Source organism: Felis catus, chromosome D4 (assembly GCF_018350175.1).
Source record: "Felis catus isolate Fca126 chromosome D4, F.catus_Fca126_mat1.0, whole genome shotgun sequence".
NCBI lineage: Eukaryota > Metazoa > Chordata > Mammalia > Carnivora > Felidae > Felis > Felis catus.
In genome coordinates, this window is record NC_058380.1 from 56,806,664 (window position 1) to 56,828,234 (window position 21,571).

The following is a 21,571-nucleotide window of genomic DNA, read 5'->3' on the forward strand; positions in this document are numbered from 1 at the left end:
ATACTGCAAATATTTTCCCCAATCTGTGGCTTATTTTCAAATTTTAAGGTGACTTTTACTGTACCAAAATTTAACATTTTTTTAAGTAATTAAATCTACCAACCTTTTCCTTATGACTTCCAAAATACTTTCTTCTGGTGCTTTTACAGTTTTAATGTTTAGATTGTTACTTTTTGAGTATGATGTGAGAATCTAACTACCCCCACCCCAAAATACAGGTCCATTTTTACCAATACCATTTTTAAAAATGTCCTGAACTCATCTCATTAAGTGCCATATCTCAAAATACAGCTCATTTTTAAATTTTTTTTAAAATTTTTTTAAATGAAATTTACTGTCAAATTGGTTTCCATACAACACCCTGTGCTCATCCCAACAGGTGCCCTCCTCAATCCCCATCACCCACTTTCCCCTCCCCCCCCCCACCTCCCATCAACCCTCAGTTTATTCTCAGTATTTAAGTGTCTCCCATGGTTTGCCTCCTTCCCTCTTTGTAACTTTCCCCCCCCTTCTCCTCCCCCGTTCTTCTGTTGAGTTTCTCAGGATCCACATATGAGTGAAAATATATGGTATGTCTTTCTCTGCCTGACTTATTTCACTTAGCATAACACCCTCCAGTTCCCTTCACTTTGCTACAAATGGCCAGATTTCATTCTTTCTCACTGACAAAATATGGCTCATTTTTAAAGCATCTCTATCTAAGCTTCAGATCCACATATCCAATAGCCTACTAGATATCATCTCCTATTTAGCTTGTCCAAAATTCATTTTCCCTTTTAACCTTTTCCTCCAGTATGCCCATTCCTATTGAAGGGTATCACATTCATCTCAATACTCAAGTCAGAAGCCTGTCATCCCTGACTCCTCCCTTCCCCTCACGTCCTAATCTAGTCAATTTTAACCCTGTCAATTACACCTATGAAATGCACTTCAAATCCATTTCCACTTCTCCATTTCCACCATCACTGTCTTAGTTCAGTCATTTCTCACCAGATTGGTTGCCCTATTCTTTCTAATCCATCCTCCACATGGTTACATTTCTATGGAGGTCAACTAACCCCATCTCTTCAACAAGTGTCATACACATTTGAATAAAGGAACATAACAGATGCAACCTGTGATCCTAGAATGGATACTGGTTTGGCCAAGAAGTGGGAATGACAAAACCCAGTAATAAAGGTGCTTAAAAGGGAGATTAAATTCCTTTTGTGCGTGCGTGCACACACACACACACAAATATATATTTGTGTATATTATATATATATATGACATATTTGGATCACTTGGGAAACTGAATATGGTATGAGTATCAGATAAAATGAAAATTTACTAAAAGGAAATAAGGAAATGGTAGAGATTGACTTAAAAAAGATATAAAGCAGTATAATCTCATTTTGATTTAAAAATACCACATGTAGACCATAAGGGTACAACGAATAAAGGCAGTCAAGTGGGGCCAAGTTCCTATAAGCAGAAGAGTATGCATGCCCCATCTATTGTAAACGTAAATACAGTTCTGGTTACATATACGCTAAGGACAGTCATGAATCTCCTATGTCATCCCTAATTTCAAAATTTTTTGTTACAGTGATTGTTCTAGTTAACAGTTGAGACTGTTAACAGTGAAGACTAGGTATTAAAGAAACAAATGAAGTATATTTGTTTTAGAATATAGTATCTGAGATTCAATTTTCACATAAATTTGTCATGGTATAATTACCAAACCCTTTCTTGAAATATGATTCAGTGATTCCATGACATGGAAGCATGTGATTTTATGGACATTTTAAAGAAAGCAAAGAATCCATTAAAAAAAAAAAAAAGACCTCATCTCATCCATCATTCTCATACAAAAAACAAACAAACAAAAAAAAACCAGTACCATGTATTTATATGCACCAAAAGATATAAACTAAAGTCATTAAGATGATCTCTGGGAATATTAATTTTAATAATTTGCTTATATATTTCTAAATTTCTACAATGCACATTACTGCTTCTATAAAAACAGGTTTTTTAAAAAGTGAATTGTCAGGGTGTCTGGCTGGCTCAGTCAGTAGGGTGGTGCAACTCTTGATCTCTGGGTGGTAAGTTGGAGCCCCATGTTGGGCTGGAGATTACTTTAAAAATTTTTTTGTCCATGCATAATGTGCATATGGCTGACAATACTATGTACACTTGGAAATTGTTGGATAGGTGTGCTTTTTTTTTTTTTTTTGCCACAATTAAAAAAATAAAAAAGAAGAACTATCTAGCACTGAAATCTGTCACTTCCCTACCTAAACTGCACAGAAAGCCCACATCTTTAAAATAAACTTAAGGGGGCGCCTGGGTGGCGCAGTCGGTTAAGCGTCCGACTTCAGCCAGGTCACGATCTCGCAGTCCGTGAGTTCGAGCCCCGCGTCGGGCTCTGGGCTGATGGCTCAGAGCCTGGAGCCTGTTTCCGATTCTGTGTCTTCCGTCTCTCTCTGACCCTCCCCCGTTCATGCTCTGTCTCTCTCTGTCCCAAAAATAAATAAAAACGTTGAAAAAAAAAATTTAAATAAATAAATAAATAAATAAATAAAATAAACTTAAGGCACCTGACTAGCTCAGTCAGTGGAGCATGCAACTCTTGATCTTGGGTTTGAAACTTCAAGCCCATGTTCAGTGTAGAAATTACTTAAAAATTTTTTTAGTTTATTTATTTTGAGAAAACATGTGCACGAGCAGGGGAGGTGCAGAGAGAGGAAGAGAGAGAATCGCAAGCAGGCTCTGTGCTTGTCAGCTCAAGAATCCCACACGGGGCTCAATCTTGCAAAGCGCAAGATCATGACCTGTGCTGAAACCAAGAGTCGGACGCTCAGACTGAGAAACCAAGGTGTCTCAAAATTAAAATCTTCAAAAAAATAAACTTCACTCCTGGAATTTAAGATTCTTTATGAGGTGGCTGACCTCTCCAAATACACTCCCCTGCTAGTCAACTGATGCTTCTTAAGCATGCTCTGTACTTTCTAACTTCTGTGCTTTTTGCTCAGACTGCTCTCCCCTACTTCTCCATGTCAAGTCTCACACATTCCTTTAATGCCCAGCTCAGACTGCTTCCAGAGGCTTTTTTCCCCCTAACACCTCCAGAGCCTTCTGATTCTCCTGTCTTGGTATGGTTTCCCGTTCCTTGCAGCCCCATAATTTGTACCTTTTTCACCACACCAATTCCCTGATAGTATGATAATCAAGCCCCTCAAAAAAAACGTTATGGTTCAGTGAGGTCAAATCCACATTTCCAATCTAGTGCTCTTTCCATTCTACAATATTCCCTATACTCCATATATTTAGTTGAGAAAAACAGAAGGCACATGCTGTCCCTCTGCCTCCTGTCACTCTTGTTCCAAAGATTTAGCCCAAACCTGTCTACTGGGTCCAAGTCCAAAATTCACCACCTGCTGGCCAGGAGTGGAAATGAAGGTATTTTCTTTCTATCTCACTATTCTCCCAAAATAGTCTCAAAAACAATGCAATTTTTTTAAAAATTTCATTTTAAATAGGCTCCACATCCAACGTGGGACTGAAACTCACAACCCTGAGACCAAGAGTTGCATGCTCCACCAACTGAGCCAGCCAGTACCCCAAAGACCATGCAATTCTAAATTTCTACTTGACACAGGGACATTTCATGAGTCTATGCACATCTGGGTAGTTTTATGAAAAATCAAAGTGCTATTTAAGTCTTTTTTAATTAAGTCTTCAGTAGGTTATATGGCTGGACAAGAGTAACAAACCACTTAACAAGCGCCTCAGTTCAGTCTAATTAATGACTGGCAGGCCTGTGTTCCTCATGGGCATTACTGCATGACTAGAGCCTCTCACAGCAACTTGTAGATCAGTATGGATCCAAATATATCTTAAGATGTCAGGTTTATAATTCCATCTTTGCTTTTGCCCCTGTGATATACTGTTGATACTCTGTAATGTTTCATGCCATATTTTTAGTTAGAAATCCACCTTCAAGGGGCACCTGGCTGGCTCAGTCAGTTAAGTGTCCAACTCTTGATTTCAGCTCAGGTCATGATCTTATGGTTCTTGGGATCGAGCCCCATATCAGGGTCTGTGCTGACAGCGTGGAGCCTGCTTGGGATTCTCTTTCCCCCCACCCCCAACTCACACTTTCTCTCTCAAAATAAATAAACATTTAAAAAAATCCATCTTGGGGCACCTGGGTGGCACAGTCGGTTAAGCGTCCGACTTCAGCCAGGTCACGATCTCGCGGCCCGGGAGTTCGAGCCCCGCATCAGGCTCTGGGCTGATGGCTCAGAGCCTGGAGCCTGTTTCTGATTCTGTGTCTCCCTCTCTCTCTGCCCCTCCCCCGTTCATGCTCTGTCCCAAAAAATAAATAAACGTTGAAAACAAAATTTAAAAAAAAAAAAAAAATCCATCTTCAAATTGTAGCATTTGCCCTATGGAAGAAATGATTAGCTACAGTAAAGTTACAAAATCCAATTTGTTTCTAGGAACACCGCAAGGGAAAAGATGGACTGCCTGTATGACCTGCCTCTTGGTCTAAGCATGCAGGCATCTGCAGGTGTGTAAGCTGACAGTCCCCCACCCTGCTTTCTACAGTTTACAAAGCACTGTTCATCACTTTATCAGAGGCTCCAAAAGAACTAAGTGTCCTGTTCAAAGCTACACGGCTGTAAACACAAGTACCAGAACTAGAACTAGGCCTCTCACTGCAAGTCTGCTCTTGCTTTTCCTGAAGAGTCTATAGCGCTGTCTTCTATAGACATGCTTTGTGTGACATGTAAAAACCAACCAATCATTCCAATACAAATTTCTCACATATCAACCAGTATCTCTACATATTTCGTAGGGTAATAGTACTTGCCTTCTATTCTGTTCCTATAGCTGGATGCAGAGGTACCAACCAAATGTCTCTCTCCCAAAAGATCTTATCTTTGACCCACAATGAGGTTAGGCTGCCAACCCACAGGGATGAGCCACATGGATGAGACAGAATGACAATGTTCAAAGTGGAAACAGGACTGAAGGCTAGCCATCAGGACACCTAAATGGTGGGAAAACCAGAAGAGGACCAAAGACAGAATGTGGTAGAGAAAGTGTCATGGAAAATAAGGGAAAGTCAACTCAAATCTCCAATATACAAAAATCTATTTCACAGCACATGAATTCAAAATGGTCCAGTTTCATCAGCCAATATAATGATCTCATGTCCTTGTAGATTACCTATCTTTATAACCCATACCTGAGACTGGTATAAGTACTAGGATGACCAATAAAATTTTGACTCGGGATTATCTTCTCTGCACCATACTCCTCTCTGGGTAAGGCATCACAGTATCACAGTACTGATCCCAAAAGCACTAAGTGATTATGTTGGTACCTGTTGAACAAAAAGGATATTCTATACTGGGAGGTGGACAAAACTATGCAAGCAATCATCTGAAAAACTGTGAGCAGGGGAGGATGTTAAGTTTAGAAAAAAAAACACATCCAATACTAGAATTTTATATTAGAAAAAAACTATTTTTTTATAATACAAATTACATAAAGTGGACATAATTGTATGTGACCCTCAACCACAGCATGAATGTTTAGGATTTTTAGATGTTCAAAAGAACATCCACTGCAGACAGAAATTCTTTCTACAACCCTTAAGATTTTGGGAGGTCGTCCCAATTCAGTCCTTGGTCAGGAAAAGGGAGAGAGCTCTGCAGGCCTAGCCTTACCATCCACATCAAACACAGGTGGAGAATGCCATACTCTCCACAACTAGAGCTTCTTCAGGCTGCACACCCCTCCACTGCTATCCTATCCACTGATAATGCAAGCATGGGGCAAGGCAGCAGTTCATACCACTGTTAATCAGGAGGGGAAGAGGGTGCAATCTTACTTTCAGGATTTCACATTTGAAGAGTGCCTTGACAGTAAGGGGTAGCCCAAGGCCCTTCCCAGGAAAAGAAGCAGGCACAGGGGCCAGGACTCAGGCTCCATTTTGACCCAACGTTTATTGTCCTTTTACAACATGTCATTTTTGGTTTAGAAACTGCTTGTGATTAGTTTTCCAACATTAACTCAAAAGCATGTAAAATAAAATCAACCTACTCTATATAAACACCCAGCAACTGTGGCCCTTCATCCTCCTGCCCAGGTTGGGTAGAGGGAAGAAGGGAGGGCTTGAGTAGCACTGAGTGAAGTGCAGATGCTTTACTGTGGGGAGTGGCGGTGGTGCCTTGGTTCACACCCACACAGATCTCCTGCACTGCCCCAAACTACAACAGAAATGGCGTAGGCCCAAGGCCCAATTCCCTGTTGGTAATTCACTCTCCGCCTCCCAAATGAAAATCGCTTTTATTTTATCGCTTTTGTTTTGTATTTTTTTGCAACAGAAACCCCCTGTCCAGAGTCTGACTGTAGCTGAACTGTTCAGACTGAGGAATGGAGCAGGCCATGGGCACACCCCTGGTCCCTCCTGGGCGAGCGCCCCCACCCTCAGGGAACAAGGTCCAGCCAGGCCAGCTCGCTGCATGCTGGCCACCACCACTTAGCCATACAGGTCATCATCATTGTCTTCTGTGTACACGCTGCCACCTGTGCCGCCTCCACTGCCCTGACTGGGGCCAGCTCCACCCTGGTTTCCTGAAGGGAATCTGTATGCACAAGAGCAGATCCAAAAAAGATGGTTAGGACGGGGCCTGTGTGGGATTTTCACAATTAACCCTCCAGCCTCCTTAGGACTCCCACAACCTTGGTTGTACAGTTTCCTAAGACAACTTAAGTACTGCCCGCTGCAACATAATTACCTGAAGCTGCCAAAGCCCCGACTCTGCTGAAGGGTCTGAGCAAACATCTCATACTTGCGGATGTCATTGTCACTAACAGAACGGCGAGCAAAGCGCATGGCTTCCTCAAAGTGATCTCGGCGAATCTCAGGCACTGGATCATCTTCTTCTACCTCCTGCAGGGTTGGTAAACACAGACCACCAGAGCTCAAATCCAGCCTGGATTCCTTCCCTGACCTTCCTGCCCCCCATTACTGTAGCAGTTTTTTGGTCTCCCTGTCTCTCTAATCCACCCTGAATAAGTTGCAAGGCCAATCTTCCTAAAACTGCATCAGTGCCCTGTTTAAAAACCTGTCAGTGCATTCTGGTAAAGGCAAAACTATATGAACAAAATCATCTGAGTGGTTGCCAGGGGCTTAGGGTGGAAAAAAGTGACTAAAATGTGACAGGAGGAGGGCGCCTGGGTGGCGCAGTCGGTTAAGCGTCCGACTTCAGCCAGGTCACGATCTCGCAGTCCGTGAGTTCGAGCCCTGTGTCGGGCTCTGGGCTGATGGCTCAGAGCCTGGAGCCTGTTTCCGATTCTGTGTCTCCCTCTCTCTCTGCCCCTCCCCCATTCATGCTCTGTCTCTCTCTGTCCCAAAAATAAATAAAAAACGTTGAAAAAAAAAAATTTTTTTTAAATGTGACAGGAGGAAATTTCTGGGATGACAGAAATTTATCCGAACAGTGGTAGTAGTTACAGAACTTAAAAATACATTTGTCAAGATGCACAGATACACTATACATTAAAAGGGTGAATTTTACTATGTGTGAATTGTATCTCAATAAACTTAAATTTTAAAAATTAACAGGGGTCCCTGGGTGGCTCAGTTGGTTAAGCATCCGTCTCTTGATTTTGGCTCAGGTCATGATGTCACAGTTCACGAGTTTGAGCCCCATGTTGGGCTCTGCACTGACAGCACGGAGCCTGCTTGGGATTCTCTCTCTCCCTCTCTCTGCCCCTCCCCCACTTGCGTATTCAGACACTCTCTCTCTCTCTCAAAATAAATAAACTTTTAAAAATAAATAAGCAATTTCTAACAACAACAAAAACAACAACAAAACACCTAAATTTTAAAAAGGTAAAAAAGTGCTTACCACATCCACATTATGCTTTACCTAGTGGCCTTACTGCCAGTAACATATGCCCTCTTAAATCTACCCCAGTTTTCCCCAATTCCTGCAATCCTATTTCTTGAGCCAGTTATTTGGGATACTTATTTCCTTAACTTTACACTCTCCCTTCATAAGCTGGCTCAAACCCTATCTCTTCCACTGAGAAGCCACTCCAATTGCTGTGATTTATGAGAGTACTCCATAGCATTAACTATATCAATACATTCTAAGCTTTTATGGGAAGAAGAAAGGATGTCTCAGAACCCCTACAAAAGGTAAAGAAGCCTTTCATTCATGTATTTATTCATTCATTAAGTCTCTATCATGGTGCCAAGACAGAATGGGAAAGATGCAAGATAATATAGATTCCTCATCTTTACGAAGCTTACACACACAGAGACACACACCAAATTCTGCATTTAATTTCAGGAGATCCATGGACCACCAACGAAGGACAGGTCTATGGATCCCAGGTTCTAAATCCTGCTCTATTTGTTTATCTGCACAATCATATTTTGATTTCCTTCACAGAGCTTACCTCAAACAGAATATATATAGACTACCTATATCTTTTCTGCCTTTATAATTCCAGACTGAAGAGATTAACCCTCAGTATTCATTCTTTTTGATGCCCTGCTAACAGGGCATCTGTCAGATTATCTTTCCAAAACCTTACACTTTTTTTTTTTAATTTTTTTTTTTAACATTTATTTATTTTTGAGACACAGAGAGACAGAGAATGAACAGGGGAGGGGCAGAGAGAGAGGGAGACACAGAATCTCAAACAGACTCCAGGCTCTGAGCTGTCAGCACAGAGCCCGACGCGGGGCTCGAACTCGCGGACCATGAGATCATGACCTGAGCCGAAGTCGGACGCTTAACCAACCAAGCCACCCAGGTGCCCCTAAAACCTTACACTCTTAACTCTATAGAGCATGGTAGAGATTGTCCCTGGGTCCCCACAACAGGCACATATGGGGAAAAGTTGCAGACTCACCATGGCAGATGGGTTGGTCTGCCTCTCCCGTTCTCGCCTAATCTCACTCTCAATGGATTCACGGATGGCCAGCTTGCAAGCACGTTGGCAAATCTCTGTCAGGTCAGCTCCAGAGAAGCCATTAGTCATCTTAGCCAGAAACTCCAAATCTACATCCTAAAAGAAGCAATAGAACTATCTTAGCATTTAGCCTCTCCTCCCCTGTAATATACTCCAACCACTCCTAATTTTAGTTTGTCCCATTTTTTGTCATATCTTCCATTCTCCCTTTACAATGCTAACCCTAGAAATCCCCAATGGAATCTTTTGCAGGAACCAAACTCCATACTCGACTGAGCACTCATAAAAGTGCACATCACCAATAGCGCTACACCTGCCTTGGCAACTGGGGACTTGCGCAGGTTGGCCTTGAGGATGGCAACACGGGACTTCTCATCAGGAAGTGGAATATAGATGAGCTGATCAAGACGGCCAGGTCGCAGAATAGCAGGATCAATGATGTCAGGCCTATTGGTAGCCCCAATAATAAACACATTCTTTTTTGTAGACATGCCATCCATTTCTGTCAGGATCTGGTTGATGACTCGGTCTGCAGCTCCACCACCATCTCCAATGTTACCACCACGAGCCTTGGCAATTGAATCCAGCTCATCAAAGAATAGTACGCAGGGGGCAGCTTGGCGGGCCTATGGGAGAGACAGATGAACTCAAGCATTAGCACAACTGGGTCTCTCAGACCTAAGAAGGAAAGGAAATTAAAGTGACCTTTACTGCCCCAACTGAACTGCCAGAACAAGATGATTTCAGTTCTCCCAAAGAAATAGCTTCCTTACTGCCAAGCAAGTGAACAGAAAAATCAGCTGCTTGTAACTCACCTTGTCAAAGATTTCCCTGACATTGGCTTCAGACTCCCCAAACCACATGGTGAGCAGCTCAGGACCCTTGATGGAGATAAAGTTGGCCTGGCACTCATTAGCAATGGCTTTGGCCAGCAAGGTTTTCCCACAGCCAGGAGGTCCATAGAAGAGTACTCCCTTGGAGGGTGTCATGCCAAATTTGAGGAATTTGTCTGGGTGCTCCACAGGATACTAGGAAGAAAAGGAAAGAGGGTTCAGGATACCCACCCAGTTTAAAACAAACTTAATGAACAGTAGCATCCCTCCCAACCACAACATGGTATAAGATCAGATTCTCTAGGAGCAGGCTCCTTAGTGTCTCCAAACTGAGAATAACAGATTCATGAATTATGCTCTCACAATTCCTGTAATAACCGCCAACACCCCAAGACCATCTAAGCTCAATTACGTTGTTCTGAGGCAGTAACTTACCCTGGACCAAGTTACCCTACCTGGACCAGCTCCTGAAGTTCACGTTTGACATCCTCCAGGCCCCCAATATCCTCCCAGGTTACCTGTGGTACCTCCACCACAGTTTCCCGCAGTGCTGATGGGTTGCTCTGGCTCAGGGCCCACTAAGAAGAAAAAGGAAAAAGAAAAAAAAACAAAAACAAAAACAGCTGGGGATGAGACTTGCCAGGTGAGGTCAAAATGTGCATGTGTGTGTACCTGAGATGGGGGTGCAATCCTTACCCGGAAGTCATCCATAGTAACTGCCAGAGAGTTCATGACTTCAGCATCAATGGTCTCATCCTCTAGGTCAATGAGGTCCATTTTCTTGCGGATAGCCTGAAGAGCAGCCTCAGAGCACAAGGCTGCTAAGTCAGCGCCCACATGCCCGTGAGTCTCATTGGCTACCTGCAGAGAGAAGAGCTACTTACTACTCTGTGTCTAAGACCTAGATGTCTTAGGAGGCTCAGAGACAACAAAATCTTGGCCCCTTACCCTGACTCCTATCTGTGGGTCTTCCCATTTCCCTGAACACATACCAGCAGTTCTTTCACTGGCTGGGTTTTAAGTAGTCAAGCCTGGACGTGGGGCCTAGAAATAAAGCCGACCCCAAAGTTCCAGTTTACTCTAATGTGGTGCCAACCGAGAACACACCAACTCCAGTTTCCTGAATTCAATCTCAAATCACTTCCTTTCCCCCACCCAGGAATCAAAATTAGTCTCTTTACATCTTGAGCTTGTGTCCTTACCCAGTTCCCTTCAACTGTCTAGAAACAGACATCCTAACTCTGGGCCACCCCTCATTATCACTCCACCTGTTCCAGGTCCACATCATCTGCCAATTTCATGTTCTTGGTATGGATCTGAAGAATTTCCAAGCGTCCTGTAGCATCAGGGATTCCAATATCTACCTCCCTGTCAAAGCGACCTGCAGGACAGTGTATGAACACAGACAGGGCTCATTTCTGTTCCAGAGAGAGAAAGGAACAGGTCTAAGGTGACCACCATCCCTGTTTGCCCATGACTGTCCTGGTGTTAGCACTCAAAGTTACATGTCCTGGGAAACCCCTCAGTCTCAGGCAAACCAGTATGGTTGGTCACCCTAGACAGGACATGGGATAAGGGAAAGGACCCTGCGACCTATCACTTGCAAGGAGCTTCAAGAAATCCTCAGCATTTGGGGCACCTGCGTGGCTCAGTCAGTTCAGCATCCAACTTTGGCTCAGGTCATGATCTCACCGTTCGTGAGTTTGAGCCCCACATCGGGCTTGCTGCTGTCAATGCAGAGCCCACTTTGGATCCTCTGTCCCCCTCTTCCTGCCCCTCCCCCACTCACGTTCTATCAGAAATTAAAAAAAAAAAAAAAAAAAAGGAATCCTCTGGATTAGGTGACTTAAGATGAAGGACAGACATGGAATCAAAAAGATTAAGTTCAGCAGAGCTATAATCTATGAGGAAGAACAGGGTTGAAAAAAATTTGGGGTCCTTACCAAATCGTCGAAGGGCTGGGTCAATGCTATTGGGTCTGTTGGTTGCTGCCATGACGATCACATGTGCTCTCTGCTTTAGGCCATCCATGAGAGTCAACAACTGTGATACAATACGCCGCTCCACCTCCCCATGGGTCTGTCAGGACAGGATGTCTGGTCAGAAGTGAAGCGAGGACCTTTCAACCCCCATTATCCCCTTGGGTAGGTTCCTACTTTCTCTCTTTTGGGAGCAATGGCATCTAGCTCATCAATGAAGATGATGGCGGGAGCATTCTTCTCAGCCTCCTCAAAGGCTTTACGAAGGTTGCTCTCAGACTCACCAGCCAACTTGCTCATGATCTCGGGACCTGAAAGGATACGGAATAGAACCAATGACAAATCTACAGCCTTCCTCAATCCCAAAAGAAATCAGATCTCTTATCTGCCCAGCCCAGAAACAAATGCTGTACAAAAATGTAGAAACCTCTGCCTACTTTCTCATAGACTCTACCAGACCCTACCCCAGGATAGCCAGCAGATTAGGCTAGAGAGAAGCCAAGGACTCAGCTCAGCAAGGAATCAGCCAAGCTCAGGACTATCTCACATTCAAGCTCTAAGTGTCAAGATGACAGCACATGTTCTGAGACCTCTGGCCAGAGCAGGAGAAGCAGCACACCAGTTGGATCTCTATCATTCTCAAAGAGCCAGTTGATCTCAGCCAATATTCCCCTAAACCTTTTCAAATAAATTAGCAGACAAAAATTTTAACTTGCTCCCCCTAAATATTTTCAGCCTTTCCACAATCTTTCTCAAGGGTGGGGGAAGGATAGAGCAGGGGGCACCAGAGTGCAATACCTTCCCCTTATTGCTTCTCTATCTGTAATGTACCCCAGCAGAAGAAAGATGATGAAATATACACGAGTGCACATGTATAAATAAACGTGTCCATGAGTTCTCCAGCTCATAAGACTGATCATGCTCAGCTCAGAATAAGGTCCAGCCAAACACAAGGTGAACCAAGTCTCCTACCATTGATCAAGAAGAAGAAGGCTCCAGTCTCATTTGCCACAGCTCTGGCAATTAGGGTCTTCCCAGTCCCAGGAGGTCCATAGAGCAGGATTCCCCGAGGAGGCTGGGGACCAGTACAGAGAGTATGGTTAGGTTCAGACTCCCACCTTCTCCCAACCCCAACCACTCTAAAATGGTTTGACTATGGCTCTATCTAGAGACAGTGAGAATCAGAGCTCAACCCCAATATCAGTAAGGAGCCCTCAGCATTAGCTGCTTGAAAGACAGTTTACTTCAGATCATACTCCCTCCTCTCATTAGCAGGGAAAATATGCTTAGAAAGCTGACACTTATGATTCCAAGTTACATAAGAGACTAAGAGCAGGAGCAGAGAAACCTTCCTAAGAAATTAGTGTGGCTAAGTCTGAAGATCCTGGGACTAGGAAACAGTAAGAGTTCTTTAAGCCAAAAGGGCTTGACTTTGGACAGGCAAGGGCCAGGACTAGCTTAGCCATCTAAGAGTTATTACCAGAGGCTCACTCACTCTAGTAATCACAACCCTCCAGGATTTATTATCATATTGGAATGCTTTTCCTTACCACCAACCACAAGTTTTCCTCTTTGAAGCTGTCTTTTCTGTGGCCTCATCCACAGGCTGCACATGGGAAATGCCCACACAGAAGATAAAATTATTGGCATGGTACATAATAGAGAAAGGGATAATTCCATCTTCAGTGTGCTCCAGGATATGGAAATGGTTAGGAAGTTACATTGAGATCTGCAGTTCTCAAATGTTTTGGACTCAGTACCCTTCACAATGCAAATGTCCTTAAATTTCTACTTCTATTGGATAGCACTGTTATAGACAGTGGCAAACTATGTTAGTTGGCAAACTATGAAGATTTGTTTTTATAGGGTCCATGACATAAAAATGGTTTTTACATCTTTAAAGGGCTGTGAGGACAAAGAAAAAAAAGATATACAACAAAAAACTCAACTGACCTGGTCTGTTCTAGACCATTAGTAGCTTAATAAATTTACAGTTCTCTTCACACAAAGAATATATTACTCCCCCTCTAATCCAAAGGAATAGTGAAAAACATGTGTGAAAAAAGGTTCTGTGATTAGACACCGAGCCTTCATTGATCACAGCCTAGATTATGTCCCACTGGGCCCAGGATGCTCACCTTAACACCAATTGCCTTAAAAAGGGCAGGATGTCTCAGGGGTAGCTCCACCATCTCCTTTATCTGAGCTAGCTGTTTCCTGCAGCCACCAATGTCATCATAGCCTACTTCATTCAAGGACTCTTCCTCATCCTGAATGTTGAGGAGACAAAGGAAAAAAGAAGGCAGCAATATTAAATATCAGCAAAGCTGAGTTTCTCCAAATCCTTCTATAATCTGCTGTAGAGAAATCTGTTATATGAGAAGATTCCCCTCTGAGGGGATGCTGCCCCAAAGAATCACTCTAAAAATCCCAAAGCAAAGATTTCTAGCATAGCTTTACCCTTTCAGACTGCCCTTAGTATTACTAGGAAGGACTACCCTAAGACCTAAAGCTGGAAACTCTGGGAAACAGGTGAAAGTCTAGATGCCATCATCAATTGTCACTTTTACAAAAATTATTACGACTTAGATCCTCTAGGTTCAATCTAGATTTTAAAAACCACTGGTTATCACTTATTTCTAAGTAACATGTAGGTCCGGAAATGAATAGCTGGGAGATTTCCCACCTCTGGAAAGAAGCTTGGTCCCAAACAGTACAGTTTTAGTAGTCACCACATGACTGCCCCACTTCATAATCATGAAACTGGGTACTGGGATGAAGGAGAGAACTCACCTCTCGTTTGATAGGCTCCCCTTCACAGTGGATCACTGTGTCTGGAGCAACAATGCAGTAAGGGCTGGGATCTGTCTCCACTACTTTGAACTCTACAGCACGCATTCCACCCCGGACAAGGAAAATATCTCCTGTGAGCAATTAACACAAGTGCAGTCAGAGATGTCAAATACCAAACCAAGTGAGAATTCCTCATCAGAACCTGGGGTCTAAAATGCCACGTTCACTAGACATTGCCATTTTTCCCTTCCCACCTCCATCTTATTAAGCATCAGGTAAGAAGAGAAAACTAAACTGTGAAGAGTCCCTTTGTCATTCAAGAGGGCACTGAACAAAACCTTACGGGATTTTGGCACATCATGCTTTGGCCTTTGTCCAGAAGCCAATAAAGATTTTGACTTCTAGGCTATATATAACCCAAGCTTTCTCAACAACCACCAATGGTCAGACTGTGCTAAATATTAAAATATACTTTGGACTTGACACAGTCAAAAGGACCCAAGTTCTCCTTTAGAGACAAAAGAGAAAAGGGACACCTGGGTGGCTCAGTCAGTTAAGCATCAACTTCAGCTCAGGTCATGATCTTGTGGTTCATGGGTTCAAGCCCCACATCGGGCTCTGTGCTGACAGCTCAGAGCCTGCAGCCTGCTTCAGATTCTGTGTCTCCCTCTCTCTCTGCACCTCCCCCACTCACGCTATCTCTCTCTCTCAAAAATAAACAAACATTAAAAAAAAAAAGATAGCGTACTCTACTGAAGCAGGAACTGGGAGTAGGGAAACAGGAAAATGGGAGGGAGGAAGAGGGAAGGAGAGAGTACACATGAACATGTGTACAGAATGTGTGTGTCAGCACATATATGAGAATGAGATAAAGACATTCCAAGGTTTACCCCCTGGTATCCCTACAAATAACCATGCTTAAGCTCAGTCCCTAGAATTCTCTCTCACCTTTCCGGATGGGTCGATAAGCTTCCAGGAAGTATGGCTTAAGGTAGACCTCGAAGAGATTGCCAGTGATGCCTTCCACTGTGTCATCAATAGGTAGCACATGGATACGTTTGCCGTACTTCACATCAGGGCACGGCTGGATGCTGAGGATGACAAGCAGACTCCATGTTACCAACCACACTGCAGCCCCAAGCACTGGGCGTCTGAAAGGGCCTGGCACAGAGAGCTGATGGCGAGCGAAAGAGAAAAGGCAGGGATGGCTTTAGCTGAAGAGAGGCAGGAACATAGAGTGGGAGTGAGGACAAAGGAGCAGCCAAGCAGAACTAAGACAAATCATATTCAGGTGGAGTAGCAGCTATAGCCATTAGAAGCTACTGGGAGGGGTGCCTGGCTGGCTCAGTCAGTAGAGCACGTGACTCTTCATCATGGGGTCATGAGTTTGAGCCCTATGTTGGGTATAGAGATTACTTAAATAAAAACAAAAAACAAAAAAACATAAGCTACTGGGGTTGCTCACTCCCAATCAGTGAGCCAAAAGAAAGATCCATACATCTAAAGCTCCCAAAATGAGGAAACAGTAAGGAGATATCAGTGAGATATCTTCAGAAAGATATCCAAAGATGACCCATTCTGGCTAATATCAGTAACCCAATATTATAAAGGGAGGCCTCAGTCAGACAAGTGTCAGGATCAGAGAAACAGAATTGAAAACAATCATCTCAACCAGGTGGTCAGAGCATCTTGAGAAAGTGACTAAGCACCTCCATGAAGGCGGCTACATGAAACCTAGAATCCATGAAAAATGGAAATCTGAGATGCTCCTGGCCAGGCGACAGGTGGTTGGATAGCAGTGGCCAGTAATGACTCCAAGATAGGGAATTCTCTTGCCTAAAGTTAAGTCCAAAATCACTCAGATTGAAGTTATTCAGGATCTGGCTCAAACTATGCCTCTCTCCTAGATTAACTTGGATCCTTTAAAAAAAAAAAAAAAAAAAAAAAAAAAAAAAAAAAACCTACTTGGAGGGGTGCCTGGGTGGCTAAGTCAGTTAAGGGTCCAACTCTTGATTTTGGCTTAGGCCATGATCTCATGCTTAGTGACATCAAGCCCCATGTTGGGCTCTGTACTGCCTGCTTGGGATTCTCTCTCCCTCTCTTTCTGCCCCTCCCCTATTTGTGTAAACACATGCCCTTGCTTGTGTGTCCACGTGTGTGCGCTCTCTCATCCTCTCTCTAAAAATAAACATTAAAAACAAAACAAAACAAAAAACCTACTTGGAGTCCACCTTCTGTGCCCACACTCCCGCCTCACTCCAGCCCCAACACAAGCCATTATTCCAACACAACAGTGAGATCATTTGGTAGACAAACACCCTCAAATGGCATCCTAAACCAAGATCCAACATGTGATAAATTATACCTCTGGCAAAATAAATAAATAAATAAATAAATAAATAAATAAATAAATAAATCATGAAAGTCATAGAAATGCCAAGGTAATGCAGAGGTAAATTCTGAAGTCCCAAGGAGACATAATCAAAACCGAAACACAACCCTATTATGTTGTCTTCCCGTGGCTAGGAGGCTTCTGCTAACGGCAGCTGCCAAGGCCTTTGTTAGGGTCCTGCCTATAATTCAGGCTGTCTCTGGCCTCCCATCCCTGAGGGGCTAAGAACCCCACACACACCTGATGACATCCCCTAGATGTACACGAAGGTTATTCCGAACAACTCTATTCATTCGAATCTTCTCATCGGAACATGTGTCATCAGAAAGCACAATGCACACAGCTTCCCGCCTCTTCTTTCCTTTCAGCAACACTGTGTCACCTCGGAACAACTGCAGCTCATCCATCTTGGGCTGAGGAAAGAAGGTTAAGGCCTTTGGGTCACTGGGCCACGGGGTAAGCAGCAGCCCTGGAGGCTGGAATTCCCAGTAAGCCCCATTCTATCTGTGGTCACTGCAAAAAAAAAATGAGGAAAGAAACCTGGGAAAAGCCCTCCAGTGAAGTGCATTAAAGAAAGACTGGACCTTGGACCCAACTTACCTGGGACAAGGACACCACACTGTTGTCCTCATTAATGGCTTCATCGACAATTAACCGATTGGGACGGTTCTTCTGTTTAAGAATGGCTGTTGATAAGTCATCACCTTTTGAACTAGAAAGAGAAAATGAAGTTAGTCCCAATACATAATAACAGCCCCAAGGGCCGCACCAGTCTCTCAAACTCACACTTAGGAAAGAAATAGTGGATAAATGAAGCTGTCCCTACACCAGAGAGGTCAGATAAAGGATACTAAGCCAAAGTCATGAAGAATAACATTTAGCACATACAATTCCCATTCCAGCAGCTCCTGGTATTCTGAGCACTGGTATCCTAGATGTCAAGGCCCCAAGTGATCTTCCCTCAGACTCAGGAAACTATGGCTTGAGAAGACTAAACAGAAGTAGAGGTTGAATAACAATTAGAGAAATGACAATAATCTTAATATGGAATAGCAATTAAGAAAAGGGGCTCTGTTATCAGACCCACTGGGTCTGAATCCCAACCCTGCCACTGCTTAATTGTGAATTTGGGCAAGTTACTCAACCTCTCTGGATGTTGATGTCCTCACATGTAAAGAGCAAATACTGTAGTACCTATCTTAGAGAATTACTGTCTTAAGTGAGATAATGAATGCAAAATGTTCAATACAATGCCTGGTACATGGTTTTAATGGTCACAATGATTAGCGCTGCAGAACAAAGCATAAGCTCTTTCTTTGCTAACCTTCTTGGAGAATGAAGTGAGCAAGACAACTTCCTGTAGGGCTCAGGAAGGCCCCAAGTCCCACCAAGCACGCCTGGGGACAATGAAGCACAATCATTAGCACTACCATCTTTACTGGCCAAGCCTACTGAACACTAGTGCGTTCTGTATACCACAGAAATGTCAAGCATAAAGACCATGATATTTGGGAAAAACAACGAAACTAAACTAATGGATCTGGAACCTTCAAAAAGAGGCTCAAGCTCAAAAGGAGCTTTACAAAGCTCTTCAAAGACACACAATTCCACAATGTTGGTTCAAAAAATCAAAACCAAGAAATGCCGAGACAAGGAGCAAATCCAAATCCCTCACCCAAACTAAGGTTGCCCAAGTCTAAGCTCAGTTTAAACCGTCTAAATAGTTTCTATCATTTCCTTGAAGATCATCATCTGACACCAACTTCTTACCTAGCTCACCTCCAGCCATCACTAACTAGACTCAGTGGGCTCTCCATTTGAAGAGCTACCTCCTTTTACTGAGGCTCAGGAAAATCTGAACATTAACCAATATAGGGAGGCCAGACAATGGAGAAAGTGAAGAAATAAAATGGAATCTCTTCCATGAATCATTCCTTCACTCAACAAATTAGCAAGTATACATTTGAGGCCCGGCACTGTCCTATGACCTAAAGATAGGTCAATCAACAAAACAGTATTCCTGTTGGATATACATTCACAATGCAAGAAAAAAAAAAAAGATGCCTATGCTCCAGAATAACAGCTAAGGGCTTATGGGGCTTTTACATCTTTGGGTCCTGACACACCCAAAAGAAATACAAATCCCATTCATGAAACAAAGCTGTAGGCTTTCTGCTGATCCTCTCACATAGGCTGCATATTTAATCATTGCCTTAAAACTAGTTTCCAAGAGGGGAGCCTGGGTGGCTCAGTTGATTAAGCAGCAGACTTTGGCCCAAGTCATGATCTCACTGTTCGTGAATTCCAGCCCCGTGTCAGGCTCTGTGCTGACAGCTCAGAGCCTGCTTCAGATTCTGTGTCTCCTTCTCTCTCTGCCCCTTCCCTGCTCACATTCTGTATCTCTCTGTCTCAAAAATAAACGTTAAAAACAAAACTAGTTCCCAAGAGTGGAGTTTCCTCAGCTTAAACTTGCCTCCCCAACATAAAAGTGTAGCACTCTGGGCATAATGCTGCAGAGCAGACAGACTCTTCCAGTGCTTATCAACACCCTAGAGAACAAGCATGATCAATGTGGCAGCTGAAGGCAATTTAAACCCATCAATTTCCCCTCTCTCCTACCCATCAAAATGTCTTCCAAGGACTGGCCACCCTCCTGTTTGATCTATAAGACTGGGGCTAGAGAAAAATAAAGTGCCAAATGCCTCTAATCAGCAGTTACCCCAAAGCTGCATTCTAGGAAAACTGCCTATCTGCCTACCATTTCTAACTCTAGCGATGGAGATGGGTAGTATGCTCTTCCTTTAAGGTAAATTTACTTCCACATCTATCTATTGAGATCAAAGGATGTAACTTTTAAAAGAGATCTTCAGCCTGATCTTGAGCCAACAGCAGTCCTGGAGGTTCTTTGAGGACATCCCCCATTGTCTCCTGCATGAGTCAGGCCCTTTCCAGAACTCCAGTGGGCCACAGGGGACTTGGAGGGAGTTCAGGTAAGAGTCATTAAGATGACCTAGAGGTTAGAAACCATCTATGATGCCAGGTTCCAAGAATTTTGAATTTTTATTTTTAGTCTTGAAAACAAATGACTGAATAACCTAAGAAAATCAGTACTAATAAGTAGCAGTCCTTTTAAAAAATAATACTTCATCTCCATTTAGAAACTTGGGGAAAAAAGGAGCACACCTCAAAAAACTAAATTTTCTTCAAGTCAGGAAAGTGATTTGCATAGAAGAGTTTCCACAGGATGGCTCTTTTTTTTCTTCAGTATCTAAAGCTCTTGATTCTAAATTTAACGGGCAGAGATGGTCGGGTTTTATCTGATGCTTTCCTGAGGGGTGGAGAGCCCAAGGTTTCTAAACACAGCCGTTTGGTGAAAGGAGCCGTGTGTGTTCAAAGAGCTAGTTTAACTCTAGCCTTCACACCACAAAGGCTGAAATCGAGGAAGGCCCACAAATTACCAACTGAGATTCTAACTTTTGCAAAAGCCCGAAACAGTAGAGAAAAGAAAAGTTCTTCCCCCGGCACCCGTTTCATAACATCAAGAAAAACTGACTAAAGCTTTCTCATGTGAATAGTAACAAGCCTAAAGTATGAAAGCCAGAAAAAAAAAACGCAGGGCCTGCCCTCTCCCGAACATCCCTTCACTACTCAGGTCCAGAGGATGTGAAACCAAGGGCCAGGCCGACCCTGCTCCAAAAGGGCGGCGGTGAGCTTCCCTGAGCTCTCCAAGCCTTCCCAGCTCCGGCCTCCGCCTCGGTCTCCAGCCTTCTAAGGCCTTCACGTGGCCCAAAGTCCACGCCCACCGGGCCCAGTTAGGGCGTCAGGCCCATGGGGCCTGCCTGGTCTCTCCGGGGACCAAAGGCCTTCAGCATACGGTAGACCTGATCGCAGGTGGGCTCCCCAAGGCCCCGGGGCTCCGCGCCGGCAATGTGGGTCCGCAGACCTCACAAGAACCGGACAGCGGTTCCCAGGGAGCCAATCAGGCCGGCCGGGCCTGCATGACACAGCACGATCTGGCCCAGGCCCCGACCCAGGCCCAACACAAGCCCGGCCTAGGGGGCGCGCGGCTGCGCTGCCAGGCCCAGCCCGGACCGCTGCCCCTCATTCGCCTCCTTCCTCTCCTTCCCTCTCTCCTTCCTTCCCAGTCTCCACCTCTTAGACGCGCCCACGGCCAGGCCTGGCTGGGCCTACCCAGCGCGGCGAGTCCCCAGGTGCGCGCGCCCGCAGCGGGCGGGCGGGCGCGCGCACACACTCACTCAGCTCCAGAGGCCATGGCGCGCGCCTCTCCCGGTCGGCGGCTGTGGCGGCCCGAGGGTAACGGCTACGAAGGGTGGCAGGCGACCGACTGGGCCGGGGCTCGGCTCTCCCGGGCGGGGATCGAGCAGCGGCGACAAACCCGCAGGCGGCCTCCTTTTCGCTTCCTCCTAGTGGCACCGGGGCGGTGGGCGGACGGTATACACTGGCTCTGATTCCGCGAGGGGGCAGCGGTAGCGACGACTCAAACGACGGCTGCAGACGCTGCGCTGAGACTGAGCCGAGAAGAGCCGAATCATCGGAAGGAGAGGTGCTCTCACCTCAGCCAATCA

General features: G+C 44.4%; 1 protein-coding gene across 2 annotated transcripts; it reads right to left on the minus strand.

Annotated features, from left to right (window-relative positions):
• Positions 1-5,983: 5,983 nt before the first annotated feature.
• VCP (valosin containing protein) lies at positions 5,984-21,498 on the minus strand. 2 transcript variants are annotated; one of them, XM_045042749.1, is made up of 18 exons: positions 21,242-21,498; positions 17,874-17,976; positions 17,586-17,697; positions 17,226-17,398; positions 15,542-15,684; positions 14,594-14,724; positions 13,939-14,070; positions 12,773-12,875; positions 11,978-12,111; positions 11,765-11,900; positions 11,090-11,202; positions 10,518-10,682; positions 10,277-10,399; positions 9,804-10,016; positions 9,306-9,614; positions 8,929-9,084; positions 6,798-6,952; positions 5,984-6,644 (listed from the first exon to the last, which is right to left on the minus strand). In XM_045042749.1, exons 4-18 carry the CDS (start codon positions 17,390-17,392, stop codon positions 6,539-6,541), a joined length of 2,286 nt encoding a protein of 761 aa, XP_044898684.1. In that variant the 5' UTR covers positions 17,393-17,398; positions 17,586-17,697; positions 17,874-17,976; positions 21,242-21,498; the 3' UTR covers positions 5,984-6,538. The 2 variants fall into 2 exon arrangements, with proteins under 2 accessions (XP_044898684.1, XP_023098184.1); XM_023242416.2 differs by lacking the exon at positions 17,874-17,976.
• Between the last annotated feature and the right edge of the window lie 73 nt (positions 21,499-21,571).